This window comes from Phoca vitulina, unplaced genomic scaffold (assembly GCF_004348235.1).
Source record: "Phoca vitulina isolate PV1807 unplaced genomic scaffold, GSC_HSeal_1.0 scaffold23, whole genome shotgun sequence".
Classification (NCBI taxonomy): Eukaryota; Metazoa; Chordata; class Mammalia; order Carnivora; family Phocidae; genus Phoca; species Phoca vitulina.
Window position 1 is genome coordinate 21,751,802 of NW_022589726.1, and position 13,896 is coordinate 21,765,697.

Below are 13,896 nucleotides of genomic sequence, written 5' to 3' on the forward strand. Positions count from 1 at the left end.
TCATTGTGAAACAGTAGGCTACTCCTGTAAACTAACCTTTAGTTTGTCTACCTGTAAAATGGGGCCAATCTACCTCACAGATTTTTTTTTTTTTTTTTTTTTTTGTAAAAATGCTTTTCCAACAAACGGTACAGTATTTGTTGTTACTGTAGTTGTTAGTGACGATTAAGCGCTATTGATAGCTAAGGAAGCCCTTAAATTCCTTCGTAGTAAGCCACATGCCATGACAGTCTGGGAAGACCAGCATATTCCAAGGAAGACCGCACCGGGAGAGAGCCTTAGGCTGGATGCAAACCCATGGGTAACTCGTAACTCCCGCAGACTCAGATGTTTGGAGAACCACATTGCCCAGCAGACCCCTCGGCCCGGGGCCGGCGCTGGCGCGGTGCATTATGGTATTAGTAGTTCTCAGGTCCTCTATGTCAGCCCGCGCCGCCCTGCACCAGGAACTCGACTTCCCAGCTTGCGCCGCGGCTGGGGATGCATTTCGGCGACCAGGAAACGGGAAAGATGGCGACTGCTCGGCGACGTTGAGGCCGCGTTGGGCGGTTCAGACTCAGAGTGGTGAGTCCCGAGCGATGGAGGCTGTCCCCACGAGCTTGCAGAGAGGGCGAGAGTTGGGGCACGGCGGTGGCCCCTGCCTCCGGGACGAGGCGGGGAAGAACGCTTCAGGGTAGAGGCACGAGCCCGGAGAGCCCTGGCGGGCTGGAGCGAAGGGGCGCGGGCCCCCGCGCGGAGTGTTGGCTCCTGGGGACACAGGCCAGGTCCCTGGACGATGTTACGGGCCAGACCTTTGCCCATGAGCACACAGCACCTGTGATACCCTCCATCCGAGCTTATTCCTTCATGTTTCGAGTAGCCCTTGCTTCAGCCAAACTGGAACTTGGGCTTTTCTCCCAGAATCAGTAGTGCTTTCCCGCCTCTATGCTTCCTGTATTATTTCTTTTGCTGGGAATGACTTTTCCGCACCCTCAATTACACATCTTCAAATTCTACCTATACTTAAATGCTCAAGAGCCACTTCCTCCACAGATCTTTCCAAATCCCCTTTTGCAAATGAAAGGAAACTTCTTTGAATTCCTATAGTACTTCATCTGAGTCTTCATCTTGGTAAGTGCTTCATACCCTCTATTGTTCTGTAACCTTACTTTGGACAGGATCTTCCTGATTTCCTTTTGTAACCCAACACAACATCTAGCACGCTGCCTTGCATATAATAGATGCTTGATAAATACTTAATTGGATGAGAAAAAGAATCTGCCACTACCCTACAAGAACTGAGGAACTCGAAGACCTGGAGGTTTGCAAGGAAGACTGCTGGGAAGCGATGACCAGGGTAGGCCTGGTTATCAGGCCCATGTGATAAGTATAACCGATAATAAAAGTTGCCCATATTTACTGTTTCCTTATTCTGACTTCCCATTCTCTTCTAAACCCACTCCACTCAGTTTTCTGCTTTCTCCAGGCCATCAAAAAGCTCTTGTCAAGGTCACCAGCCATCTCCATTTTTCCAAATGCAGGGGTCGCTCCTCTATCTCCTAGTCTTTATCCACTTGACCACTCCCTCCTTGAAACACTCTTTTGGCTTCTGTGAGGTCATACTTACTTTTTTCCCCCCCTTTCTTAATGGCTGTTGCTTCTTTCCAGTCTTTTTCTCTTGCTCCTCCTTTGCCTGACCTCTAAATGTTATAGTGTTCCAGAGCTTAATCCTGGTTCTCTTCTATTTCCTTCTTTACCTATACTGCCTACTTAGGTAAAAGTAGTGTCCCATGGCTTTAAAAGCATCTCTATATTGATGACTCAAATTTTTGTCTCCAGGTTCTCCTGAGTTCTAGAATTGCATTTTCTAAATGAAACTTGTGATTTCCTCCTAAATCTGTTCCTTCCCCAGTCATTTCTGGTCACTAATGGCACCATGAACCATTAGTTTGGTCAAACCCTATATTTGGAGCTATCTTTGTGTCTTCTCTTTCCCTTTCTCCCTTCATCCGTTAAGTCCAGTCAGCTCTGCCTCCAAGTATGTTCTGAAGCTCTCTACTTCTTTCCATCTCCATTTCCACTTTCCCAGAGCAAGCTGCTGTCATCTCTTGCCTAGACTACTAAATGGCATTCTCAGTGGTTCTGTTTCTACTCTTGCCTCCCTATTCTGTATTTTCTTGCAAGTCACCAAATTCTTTAAAAGTATAAAATTAGATCACATCACTTCATGTTTAACACTCTTTAAGGTTTCTGTTGCTGTTAGGTTGAAATCCACGTTCTTTTCCCCTGGCCTAAAACACATTGACTGTCTCCCTGAACTCATTTTGTATTGGTCTTTGCCCTGGGTCACTGTCACTCAGCCACACAAGTATGCTTTTGATGGCAAGCATGCTGAGCTAGCTTTTGTCCTAGTGCCTTAGTACTTGCTGTCCCTTCTACCCAACAAGATCTTTCCCCTGATCTTTGCAGTCTCTCTTTCCTATCGTTCAAGTCTCAGCTTACATGTCATCTAAAAAATTATTTCCTGAGCCATCTCTCATTCCTACCCCTCCCTGTGATATCCACCCTGTTTTATTTTGTTAATTAGTTCTCATTACTATTTGAAATTCTCTTACTCTCCTTGTTATCTGCTTCATTGGAATTTAAGCATTATGAGATCAGAGACTTTGTTTACTGCCATATCTCCAGTAGGTACAACAGTTTCTGGGACCTACCAGGTGCTCAGTGAATATTTGTTGAAAGACTGAGTGATGTTGAGGATGTTTTATAGAGAAGATACCTTTCTTCTGGATTGTTTTCTTAGGGTTCTAAGTAGAAGAAATATAAGTATACTTGCATGATGTACTAATATAGAACATTCAGTCATTTCTCAGACAGTTGTGAGACAAGACGGGTTGTCTTCACCTTTTGAAAGTGCTACGTCTTCATTTTTCTTTTCTTTACACATTACCCTTTCTTAAAGATATATGGCAGGAAATTACACGAGGAAAGGAGATTGTAAGCAAAAGCTTAGGGAGCTGATACTCCAACCGAACCATTTGGGGATAAAATAAGTTCTGAGAAATGTATTCTGAGTCTTAGGGATGATGGTGATGGGGTAGAGGTAGATTCAGACTTAGTGTCATTTTAGCTCCTGGCTGAAACAGATTTTGTACTCTGAAGGACAGTTGACAGTGCAACATGGTGTTCAGTGTCCCCCAGGCAGGAGGGGCACAGAACAAATTCCTGCTCAAACCTTTCATGGGATGGGGTAGTGGTCAAGGCTGTGAGAATCTGAATCTGAGTAGGGAGTGTAGGTCAGAATGCCTGTGACCTTTAGTTTTTGGTACCTTTCTTTTTTTCTTTCTATTCTGAAATAATTACAGATTCACAGTAAGTTGCAAAAAAAAAAATGCATAGAGGTTCTGTGTACCCTCCATGAAGTTTTTCCCATTATGTAATGAAAAGTACATTTCTTTTGATCTGGGGGAAAGTGAGTTTGTTTCTCCATTTAAGTTAGGTTTTCTGGGACCTGGATGGCTCAGTCAGTTAGGCGTCTGCCTTCAGCTCAGGTCATGATCCCAGGGTCCTGGGATTGAACCCCACGTCGGGCTCCCTGCTCAGTGGGGAGCCTGCTTCTCCCTCTCCCTCAGGCCCTCCTCACCGCTTGTGATTTCTCTCTCTCTCAAATAAAGAAATAAAATCTTTAAAAAAAAAATTAAATGTAGGTTTTCTTGAGGTGCTGATTATAATCCCAAATCTCGAAGTTAAACTCTTTTTTTCCTCTTTTGAACTTTTCTTTATGAGCTCAAGAGAACTTATCTACCTGAGCTTCATTTCCTCATCTATAAAGTAGGCATTCCAGTATATCTACCTCATAGGGTTGTTTTGAGATTAAGTAGATTATATATAAACAGTTGAGAGCAGTACCTAGGACATAATAAGTATTCCTCTTATCCATGACAGATGGCAGGAGAGCTAGCTGACAAAAAGGACCGGGATGCATCACCTTCCAAGGAGGAAAGGAAGAGATCTCGGACTCCCGACAGAGAGCGAGATAGAGACCGGGACCGGAAGTCTTCCCCATCTAAAGACAGGAAGCGGCATCGTTCAAGGGATAGGCGTCGGGGAGGCAGCCGTTCTCGCTCTCGTTCCCGTTCCAAGTCTACAGAAAGGTAAAGTAACTTTGTATGTCTTATATGGGAAGGGAGAGTACATTTCAGACTTCTTCATTCTTGGTTCCTCTGATGCCTCCAGTATTAGGACATTAGTCTTTCATATATTTCTCCACACCTAGTAACCCAGTAGCTCTTAAAAGTTAAGAGGGAACTTGTAAGATGAAGGTCCAGATGATCAAGGAGAATTGTTCCTCTCTTCACATAGGCCATGGCCCGTCGTTGCCATTAACGCTTAGTAGTAGAACTCTGATCTAGAAGACTTTCTTCTTCTTTTTTTTTTTTTAAGATTTTATTTATTTATTTGACAGAGAGACACAGCAAGAGAGGGAACACAAGCAGGGGGAGTGGGAGCGGGAGAAACAGGCTTCTTGCTGAGCAGGGAGCCCAATATGGGGCTTGACCCCAGGACCCTGGGATCATAACCTGAGCCGAAGGCAAGACGCCTAATGACTGAGCCACCCAGGCGCCCCTAGAAGACTTTCTTAGAATTCCCTCATAGCATTCCCTGGACACATATGCCCTGATTTGTAAAATACTACTTTGTGGAGAAAAGAGCATGAGAATCTCTTTAGGGCTGCAGTGAAGCCAGATACTCTGAATACTACATGATTTCTTACATTTGCTGTCTTTAGAGAGCGAAGGCATAAGGAACGAGAACGGGATAAGGAGCGTGACCGGAATAAGAAGGACCGAGACCGGGACAAGGATGGGCACAGACGGGACAAGGACCGTAAGCGATCCAGGTACCTGAGAGAACGGGAGTGGGCTTTAGGAGAATGCTCCCATCTCTTCCTCTCTGCCTCTAAGCTGGCTCAGCGTCATAGGAAAGTAAATTGTTCTTAGTGGCTCCTATTGGTAGTGATTGCAGAGCGTGTATCCAGTTACTGAAGTCACAACCATTTAGGGTCAACTTGTTTTTAAAGGTTAGAAATTCGTTTGAGAGGGTTACCAGCCTGTAAAACATTCCCTTAGCTCCATTGGACCATTCAGGTTTCTACCCAAGATAGACAACATGCATTTGTTGGCATAGCTTAATGCCCCAGTATCTTGATCTCTTTCACCTGGAAGCTTTGTATGCAAAGTTTTTATTAGGCTCTGAGTGTGTAGATTAGAATTCAGGGCAAAGGCCATAATTCCATAACAAATACAGGGGGTTGTTTAAGATCACTTGTAGATTGGGCTTGTAGCAGTTGTGGGGAAAGGATCACTGGGACTGCTAGGAAGGGAGCATGGGGGTAGAGAGCAGATACAGAGCAGTATCTGGGAAGGGTGGATGGGGAGGGACTCTGTAGACTAAATTCATTGTGTATTATAAAGTTAAGCAGGATTTTTTTTTTTTCAATGTGCACCTGCTATTTGGAAGAGATATTTTTGCCCTTGGTACTGAAGACCCACTGGTGAGAAGAGATTAATTAGTCTTGGAAAAGGAGATTCAGGTAGAATGGGGCCAAGACAGGGCCATCATTAGGTTTGAGAGCAGACAGTGAGCATGCCTGCAAAGGGAGCTCCAGAGTATGATGGATGGCTATGGGCCAGTCTTGTGGAGTCATGGAAAAACTTCCATCCTCTCCGGGGCTCAGCCTGACCCTCCTCCAGGGGCGGGGGTAAGACAGTGATAAGGACCTTTCTTGTTCCTTTTCCTTAAAGCTTATCTCCTGGCCGAGGAAAAGATTTTAAATCTCGGAAAGACAGAGACTCTAAGAAGGATGAAGAGGATGAACACGGTGATAAGAAGCCTAAGGTAAAGGAGAGGAAAGATTTCTCTCATCTTCCTTTTCAGTTCTAGTTCTCTGTTATTGATCTTCAAAGGGAGAGAGCCTTTATTGACTGAAGTCCTGTGTTTTATCTTCAGGCACAGCCATTATCCCTGGAGGAACTTCTGGCCAAGAAAAAGGCTGAGGAAGAAGCCGAGGCTAAGGTGAGAACGTGGGGATCTCTATTAGTTGGCAGGGCTGCTCTAACAGAACATTGCAGACTGAGGGACAGAAACAACAGAGATTAATTTTCTCACAGTTCTAGAGGCTAGAAGCTGAGATCGAGGTGTCCATAGGGTTGTTTCTTCTGAGGCCTGTCTCCTTGGCTTGTAGGTGGATGTCTTCTCTGTTCTCACATGATCTTCCCTCTGTGTGGGCGTGCTCCCAGTGTCTCTGTGTGTCCAGATTTTCTCTTACAAGGACACCCGTCAGATTGGTTTAGGGTCCACCCGAAGAGCCTCATTTTACCTTAAACACGTCTTTAAAGGTTCTGTCTCCAAAGACAGTCATATTCGGAGGTCCTGGGGGTTAGGGCTTTGACATACGCATTTTGAGGGGGACATAGTTCAGGCCATTGCGGGGTCCTAGACCTATCGGTCTTTTCCTTAACAGGTGTAATGCCTGGGCAAATACTCATTCAAATACCTGCCATTCTCATCAGTGGTGCGATTATATCCTGCTCCTGTGTCCTTTGTTTACAGTTCCAATCTATTTTGTAGCCCAAGTTCCTCTCCAAAGCAGAACGAGAGGCTGAAGCCCTGAAGCGGCGGCAGCAGGAGGTGGAGGAGCGACAGAGGATGCTCGAAGAGGAGCGGAAGAAGAGGAAACAGTTCCAGGACTTGGGCAGGAAAATGTTGGGTTCGTTTCCCTCCCCGGTGTAGCCCCTAGAACGGGGTAGGAGAGGGTGGGCTGGGATTGTCGTGTCACTCACGAGGGCCAGAAACCTGGTTTGCTCCGGAGTTTGGCAGAGGGAGGGATGGGGGAGTTGATGAGAAAACTCTCTGTGTTAGGTCTCCATTTCCCTTGTGTCGTAGAGCTGCCCCTTCTCATTTGGTGTCCGTTGTCTGGACCCTTTCCACACTCTCTCTTTTCCTGCACTGAGCTCTTCTGCAGCTTTGCTTTCCTTGGTCTGCAGAAGACCCTCAGGAGCGGGAACGTCGGGAACGCAGGGAGAGGATGGAGCGGGAGACCAATGGAAACGAGGATGAGGAAGGGCGGCAGAAGATCCGGGAGGAGAAGGATAAGAGCAAGGAACTGCATGCCATTAAGGTGCCGGCCTTGGTTCTGTGTTCACTTCCCCTGCCACACACACAGCATCGTGGTTTGGCTATTCGGCCATTCTGATCTCCGCATGTGAGATCTGGCTGGGCCTCGAGCTTTGCGTTCTGTCCCTGGGCAGGAGCGATATCTGGGTGGCATCAAGAAGCGCCGCCGAACGAGGCATCTCAACGACCGCAAGTTTGTCTTTGAGTGGGATGCCTCCGAGGACACATCCATCGACTACAACCCCCTGTGAGTGGCCCTGGGCCTCAGTGCTAAGTCTTTTAAACTAGTCTTTTCAACTGTTCCTGGAGAGAACTGGCGACTACAGAAAGAAAAGTAAGATTCTGGGTCGGGGAAATTGGCCGGCGCGTATCAGCCAGCTCTTTGGGTGAGGAAAGACCCTGGCTGGGAAGGTAGACGGATCGGGACATCGGGGTAGCCCGCCCTTCCCTCCTGCTGCTGTCACAGCTTCTGTTTTTCTTCCTCCACCTCCATCTCAGATACAAGGAGCGACACCAGGTGCAGTTGTTGGGGCGGGGCTTCATTGCAGGCATTGACCTGAAGCAGCAGAAGCGGGAGCAGTCGCGTTTCTATGGAGACCTAATGGAGAAGAGGCGGACACTGGAAGAAAAGGAGCAGGAGGAGTGAGTGGCGGGGCTGGGGGTGGTTGGCAGAGCCCAGCGCCTGCAAAAAGGAGCTGCAGGGTGCTGATCGCACTTGCTCCTCCCGTCCTGCTCCAGGGCCAGACTCCGCAAGCTCCGAAAGAAGGAAGCCAAGCAGCGCTGGGACGATCGGCACTGGTCCCAGAAGAAGTTAGATGAGATGACGGACAGGGACTGGCGGATCTTCAGAGAGGACTACAGCATCACCACCAAAGGTGGCAAGATCCCCAATCCCATCCGGTCCTGGAAGGACTCTTCTCTGCCCCCACATATCTTGGAGGTCATCGATAAGTGTGGCTACAAGGTAAGGAGGGCCAGATTGGCCCAGAAGACCTGACATGTTCCTACATTCCAGGGGAAACACGCTTAATTTGGGAACAGAGAGCTTTGTTCCTTTGTTCCTCTGGTGCCTCCTCTCCCAGGGAGCACTCAGGTGACCCTGTCTGTCCCTTTCCAGAGGAAGTATTGGCCTTTGGTGACCATGTTTCCTCACTGTGTACTGGTGTCCCACTCTGTCAGCAGTAGCCCGGGGAGCAGAACTCCCTCTGTACCCATCCTCTCTCTGGGTCCCTACAGGAACCGACACCTATCCAGCGTCAGGCAATCCCCATTGGGCTGCAGAATCGTGACATCATTGGTGTAGCTGAGACCGGCAGCGGCAAGACGGCAGCCTTCCTCATCCCGTTGCTGGTCTGGATCACCACTCTCCCCAAAATTGACAGGTGGGGTCAGCTGGCACCTGTTGGGGTGGGTGGGTTTGGCTGAGTGGGAAAGGTCACAGTGGCAAAGGAGCATTTGGTTTTCTCGCTTTCTTTTTTTTAATAAGTTTTACATATGTATGTATTTATTTCTTTGAAGATTTTATTTATTTGTGAGAGAGAGCGAGCGCGTGTGAGCACAAGCGGGGAGCAGCAGACAGAGGGAGAAGCAGGCTCCCCGCTAAGAAAGGACCCCGATGTGGGGCTCGATCCCAGGACCCTGGGATCATGACCTGAGCCAAAGGCAGACACTTAACCAACAGAGCCACCCAGGGATCCCTGTATTTATTTATTTTTTAAACAATGTTTATTTATTTTAAGTAGGCTCCATGCCTGGCGTGGAGACCAACATGGGGCTTGAACTCACAACCCTGAGATCAAGACCTGAGCTGAGATCAAGAATCAGATGCCTAACCAACCGAGCCACCCAGGCGCCCCTATTTTTAAGTAATCTCTACACCCAATGTGGGGCTCAAACTCATGACCCCGCAGTCAAGAGTTGCATGCTCTTTGAACTGAGCCAGCCTGGTGCCCCTGTTTGGTTTTCTTTTTAAGTCTGTAATCAGAAGCCCCCTTCTTTAGTCTGGGTCAGATATTAGGGAATAATTGGATCACAGTATCAAAGAAGTATATGATTTGGATGGCCAAGACCACTCCCTGAAGAACTTAGCTGTCCAGGAGACTCTGATTTTTTTTTTTTTTTTGGGTGGGTAGCAAAGCAAAGTTTATTGAGCGATAGTAAAGTGATAGTTCAAAGCTCCCAAAGAGGGAGGGGACCCGAGAGGGTTGCCCTGGAGTCTCTGATTTTTAAGTGAGATCTTTGCATCCTTTTCCCACCACCCTCCCCATCTCCATAGCTACCCTTAAGAGTGACTTTGTCTTGCTCCTGTTTGTGGTTGGCTGAGAACCAAAGCTCATGGAACTGTGGGATGCCCCATTTACCACAGGATCGAAGAGTCAGACCAGGGCCCTTACGCCATCATTCTGGCCCCCACTCGTGAGTTGGCCCAGCAGATTGAGGAAGAGACCATCAAGTTTGGGAAGCCACTGGGCATCCGCACTGTGGCCGTCATTGGCGGCATCTCCAGAGAAGACCAGGGCTTCAGGCTGCGCATGGGCTGTGAGGTTCGTTCACCTAGCCGGCAGCCAGCCCGCTGTGGGAGGGCGCTCCGTTTGGGGGCTGTGTTTCTAGTTTCTGCCATGGATGTACAGTAAGCTGAAGAAAAGTTCTGGCTTGTATGTATGTGCTATGACTTACCGAGAACTTTTGCACCAGGTATTGTACTGGGCACCTCCTTAATCCTACCAACAACCGTGTGAGAATAGGTAGAGTACCTCCACTGTTCAGGTGAGGCTGGGGCTCAGGTCAGGAACTTGCCCAGAGTCATGGCTGGCGGTGAGCAGAGCTGAGGTTCATGTCCAAAGCCTGTGCTCTTAATTACTCTGTCGTAGACTGTGTCTTCTCAGGGTGGGGGAAGAGAGCTTTTTAGAAGAACTCTGATGCAGGAATTGAGTCTTTTGCAGACTTCTTGCCATAATTCCTTTATGTAACTCTCTCCATAGTTGCCCTTAGTCCCTCTTCCATCTAAGAAAGTTCCTTCTGATTTTGCCTCTTCTGTGTAACTCTTGGACCTTATTCAGAGACCCTATTCATTCCTAAAAAAAAAAAAAAAAAATCCAAGGTGGCAACAAGTGATTTTGTGCCAGTTCTTGGGAACCTTTGCTGCCAATCCTAACTGGAGGTTGGGGTCCGAGTTCCTTAGCATTGTTGCCCAAGCGGGTGGATAGTTCACAGGAGGGAGAAGAAAGAGGTATATGCCGGGGCTGCGTATGTTTCCACTGTGCCCTCCAGATTGTGATCGCTACCCCAGGACGTCTGATTGATGTGTTGGAGAACCGTTACCTCGTGCTGAGCCGCTGTACCTATGTGGTTCTGGATGAGGCAGATCGGATGATTGACATGGGCTTTGAGCCCGACGTCCAGAAGATCCTGGAGCACATGCCCGTCAGCAACCAGAAGCCAGACACAGATGAGGCTGAGGACCCTGAGAAGATGCTGGCCAACTTCGAGTCAGGCAAACATAAGTACCGCCAAGTACGGCTGCTTCCCTAGCCTGGGAAATAAATGGGGGCGAGTTGCCAAACCTGCTCTGAGGCCTTTCCTGCCCTGGGTGGGCCCGGAGGACATTGACCAGCATGTCAGTCCTCTGAAAGTCCTCGCAGTGCAGCCATGGGCTGTGCCCTAGAAAACGATTCCAAGGCCTCATGCTGCTGCCCACCGTGGGTGCCAGCAAATGGTCTCAGCCCTTCCTGTCATCGTAGGATGTAAAGGCTTGGTGAACGGGTACTGAGGAAAGAAGGGGGAAGGCAAAGGACACGATTTCCTACGGTGGTGGTTGTCAGAGCTTACTCCATGGCTCATTGTAGGTTCTTTAGCCCAGGCCCCGCTGCCTGTGGTGATGGGGCATACGTGGTGGTGTCCGCCTGGGCCCAGGGCTGAGCTTCCTGTTTCCGCAGACAGTCATGTTCACGGCCACCATGCCCCCGGCGGTGGAGCGTCTGGCCCGGAGCTATCTCCGGCGACCGGCTGTGGTGTACATTGGCTCTGCGGGCAAGCCCCACGAACGTGTGGAACAGAAGGTCTTCCTCATGTCAGAGTCAGAAAAGAGGTACGGGGGCAGCTGAATCAGGAAGCACATGATGGAGAAGGGCCTTTTTCGGGATGAGGGATGGAGGGTAAATGTTCTGCCGTGTTAAAAGGGCTGCTGTTTTCTTGTTTGGGATGCCATGGGCTTGAAGGTCGTGGAATTGGTGTTGGTAGATCAGGGTGAGCCTCTCACACGGAGGTATGCCTCTCATTTTTCTCCTCTTCCTCCTCTCCCCAGGAAAAAGCTGCTGGCAATCTTGGAACAAGGCTTTGATCCACCCATTATCATTTTTGTCAACCAGAAGAAGGGCTGTGATGTTTTGGCGAAATCCCTGGAGAAGATGGGGGTGTGTCTGGCTGGGGAGAACCAAGTCTGCTCTCTTTGGTGGGGCTTTCTCAAAATAGAGGGCCCCTCTAAGGCTCCTCCTCTCAGTGCTGTCCCATTCTTTAACCTCTTTAATAGTCAAGTCAGGGCCAGAGGGAAGAGGGCGGCTTGATGGGGATAAGGGACGGGTTTGTTGCTGTGATTCCCTGTCCAGACCAGCAGTGTCAGCCGGAGATGCCTTGGGTCTTCCTCCAAGGGGGCTGAGCCAGGGGCAAGTCCTGAGACACACATCCTGGCCAGATCTGAGGCTGTGGAATAGTGGATCAGAGTTCTTTGTGTTAATACGTGTAAGGGGGTGATGTGGTCAGGAGGGAGATGGGGGTGATCGGCGTCCTTTAGTCCTGCTGGTGTGTCCTCTCCACTCGAACTTCCTTAAGCATCTTGGTCCCTGCTTGCCACCCTCATCTCGGCCTCATTCTCTCTTTGATGACTTCGCATCTCTCTGGCTCCACATCCCCTGCCCCCCAGCTGCTTTACCTTTGACCGGACTCTGTCTGCCCCTGCCACACCACACCCTGTTCTCTCCCTTCCCTTTCTCCAGCTTGCTTGTCCTCTTGCTTTCAGTCGCACCCATCCTCTCTCCTTCCTTCGCCTTCTAGCCTTCTGCTCTGCAGTTCTCCCTCGGTGTCTTCACCCCCTTAATTTCTGGGTCTCTCCATGACCCCGCTGCTCTTCCTCACCTCACCATTCTTCCAACAGTACAATGCTTGCACGCTGCATGGTGGGAAAGGCCAGGAGCAGCGTGAGTTTGCCCTGTCCAACCTCAAGGCTGGGGCCAAGGACATTTTGGTGGCTACAGATGTGGCGGGTCGTGGTATCGACATCCAAGATGTGTCTATGGTTGTCAACTATGATATGGCCAAAAACATTGAAGGTACGTGCAGGGGAAAGCAGCTTCCATCCAGGTAAAGGGAGGCTACTTGTCGGAGACTCACTCCTCACAGCTCCGACGCCGGGCTGGTTTGTCCTGCTGAGACGAGCTCTGCTCTTTATCTCCCATGGGTTAGTCGTCCCTGGATGTGCGACAGCTGTGTCTCGGGCTGTGGGGAAGAGTGGCGCTGGGCTGCTCTCGGTCTGGGTGTGGTAGGATGAGCACCGTTAGCGCAGGGGAGAGCACTGTGGGTGCCGCAGGGTCAGGTGGCGCGGGAGGTGCGGTGCGGTGGGGGAGGCCCGTCGAAGTGAGGCCCGGGATCCTCAGTGGCGTTTCCTCCCCCTCCCCAGATTACATCCACCGCATTGGCCGCACGGGACGAGCTGGCAAGAGTGGTGTGGCCATCACCTTCCTCACCAAAGAGGACTCCGCTGTGTTCTATGAGCTGAAGCAAGCCATCCTGGAGAGCCCGGTGTCCTCCTGCCCCCCGGAGCTAGCCAACCACCCCGATGCCCAGCACAAGCCAGGCACCATCCTCACCAAGAAGCGCCGGGAAGAGACGATATTTGCCTGACACAGCACACGTCCCGTCAGTTCAAGGGCATGTTCTGAAGCCTGTTCTTCAGGACCCTCACATCTCTCCAGGTCCTCACTCTTACAGGGCCTTAGGAAACAGACTCCTCGGCCCCTCCTCAGGTCTGCGGGCCTGAGCGCGGGGCTGCAGAGGGAGAGGACACTGCTGTAGGCGGCAGGGAGAACAAAGTACCCCGGATTCTGGCTCGGCCTTGCCCCTCCGGAGGGCTCTGGGGCTGCACTGGGCCACCAGCTCTTGCCAGTCGTGGGGGCGGCCGGTTGGCATCGCCTCACGCACTGAGCGAAAACCTGGCCGCCTGGCTTCTTTGGCACGGACTTGACTGCGGAAGCGGCAGCTGGGTCGCCGCCCGAGGTGACCCCGGGGGGTCTGGCACGGTGAGGGTTAGGGACCTTGGATTCTGTCATTTTGACAGCCGTTTGCCCTTTTGGATTATAAAACAAGTTGAGAGCCTGGTTTAGAGCTGTGCGCGGCCCCTGTGCCAAGGGGTGCTGTGCACTCTAGGCACCCCTCACCCAGGGACTTTGTTTAGTAGATGTGGGGACAGGGTGAGCTGGCTGTGCCCATCTTGAGGTCACTGAGGGAAATTTCTGTTTTTTATTCTCTGAGAAGATGAGTTTGTATGTTCTGAGAATAAATACATGAGGATGAAGGCTGTGTCATATTCTCGCTCCCCTCTGTCTCCCGGGTTCTCCCTGCTGCCACAGAAGATAGGAGGACGGCCCTGGGGGGGTTGACTTGCGAGATGAAAGAAAATTACATCCAGAGAAGAGCCAGGGGCCTCAGCTCATAGTCTGAATCGACGGGAGGCCACTCGAGGGGAGATGG

At 50.1% G+C, this 13,896-nt stretch overlaps 1 protein-coding gene across 1 annotated transcript; it reads left to right on the forward strand.

Moving 5' to 3' along the window:
* Nucleotides 1-425: 425 nt before the first annotated feature.
* On the forward strand, nucleotides 426-13,720 carry DDX23 (DEAD-box helicase 23). The gene is made up of 17 exons (XM_032420940.1): nucleotides 426-564; nucleotides 3,925-4,133; nucleotides 4,769-4,879; nucleotides 5,784-5,877; nucleotides 5,989-6,054; nucleotides 6,610-6,748; nucleotides 7,026-7,159; nucleotides 7,290-7,402; nucleotides 7,654-7,797; nucleotides 7,894-8,119; nucleotides 8,392-8,537; nucleotides 9,521-9,698; nucleotides 10,426-10,668; nucleotides 11,091-11,242; nucleotides 11,459-11,567; nucleotides 12,305-12,479; nucleotides 12,827-13,720. The coding sequence occupies exons 2-17, from the start codon at nucleotides 3,925-3,927 to the stop codon at nucleotides 13,048-13,050; spliced, it is 2,463 nt and encodes an 820-aa protein (XP_032276831.1). The 5' UTR covers nucleotides 426-564; the 3' UTR covers nucleotides 13,051-13,720.
* Nucleotides 13,721-13,896: the final 176 nt, after the last annotated feature.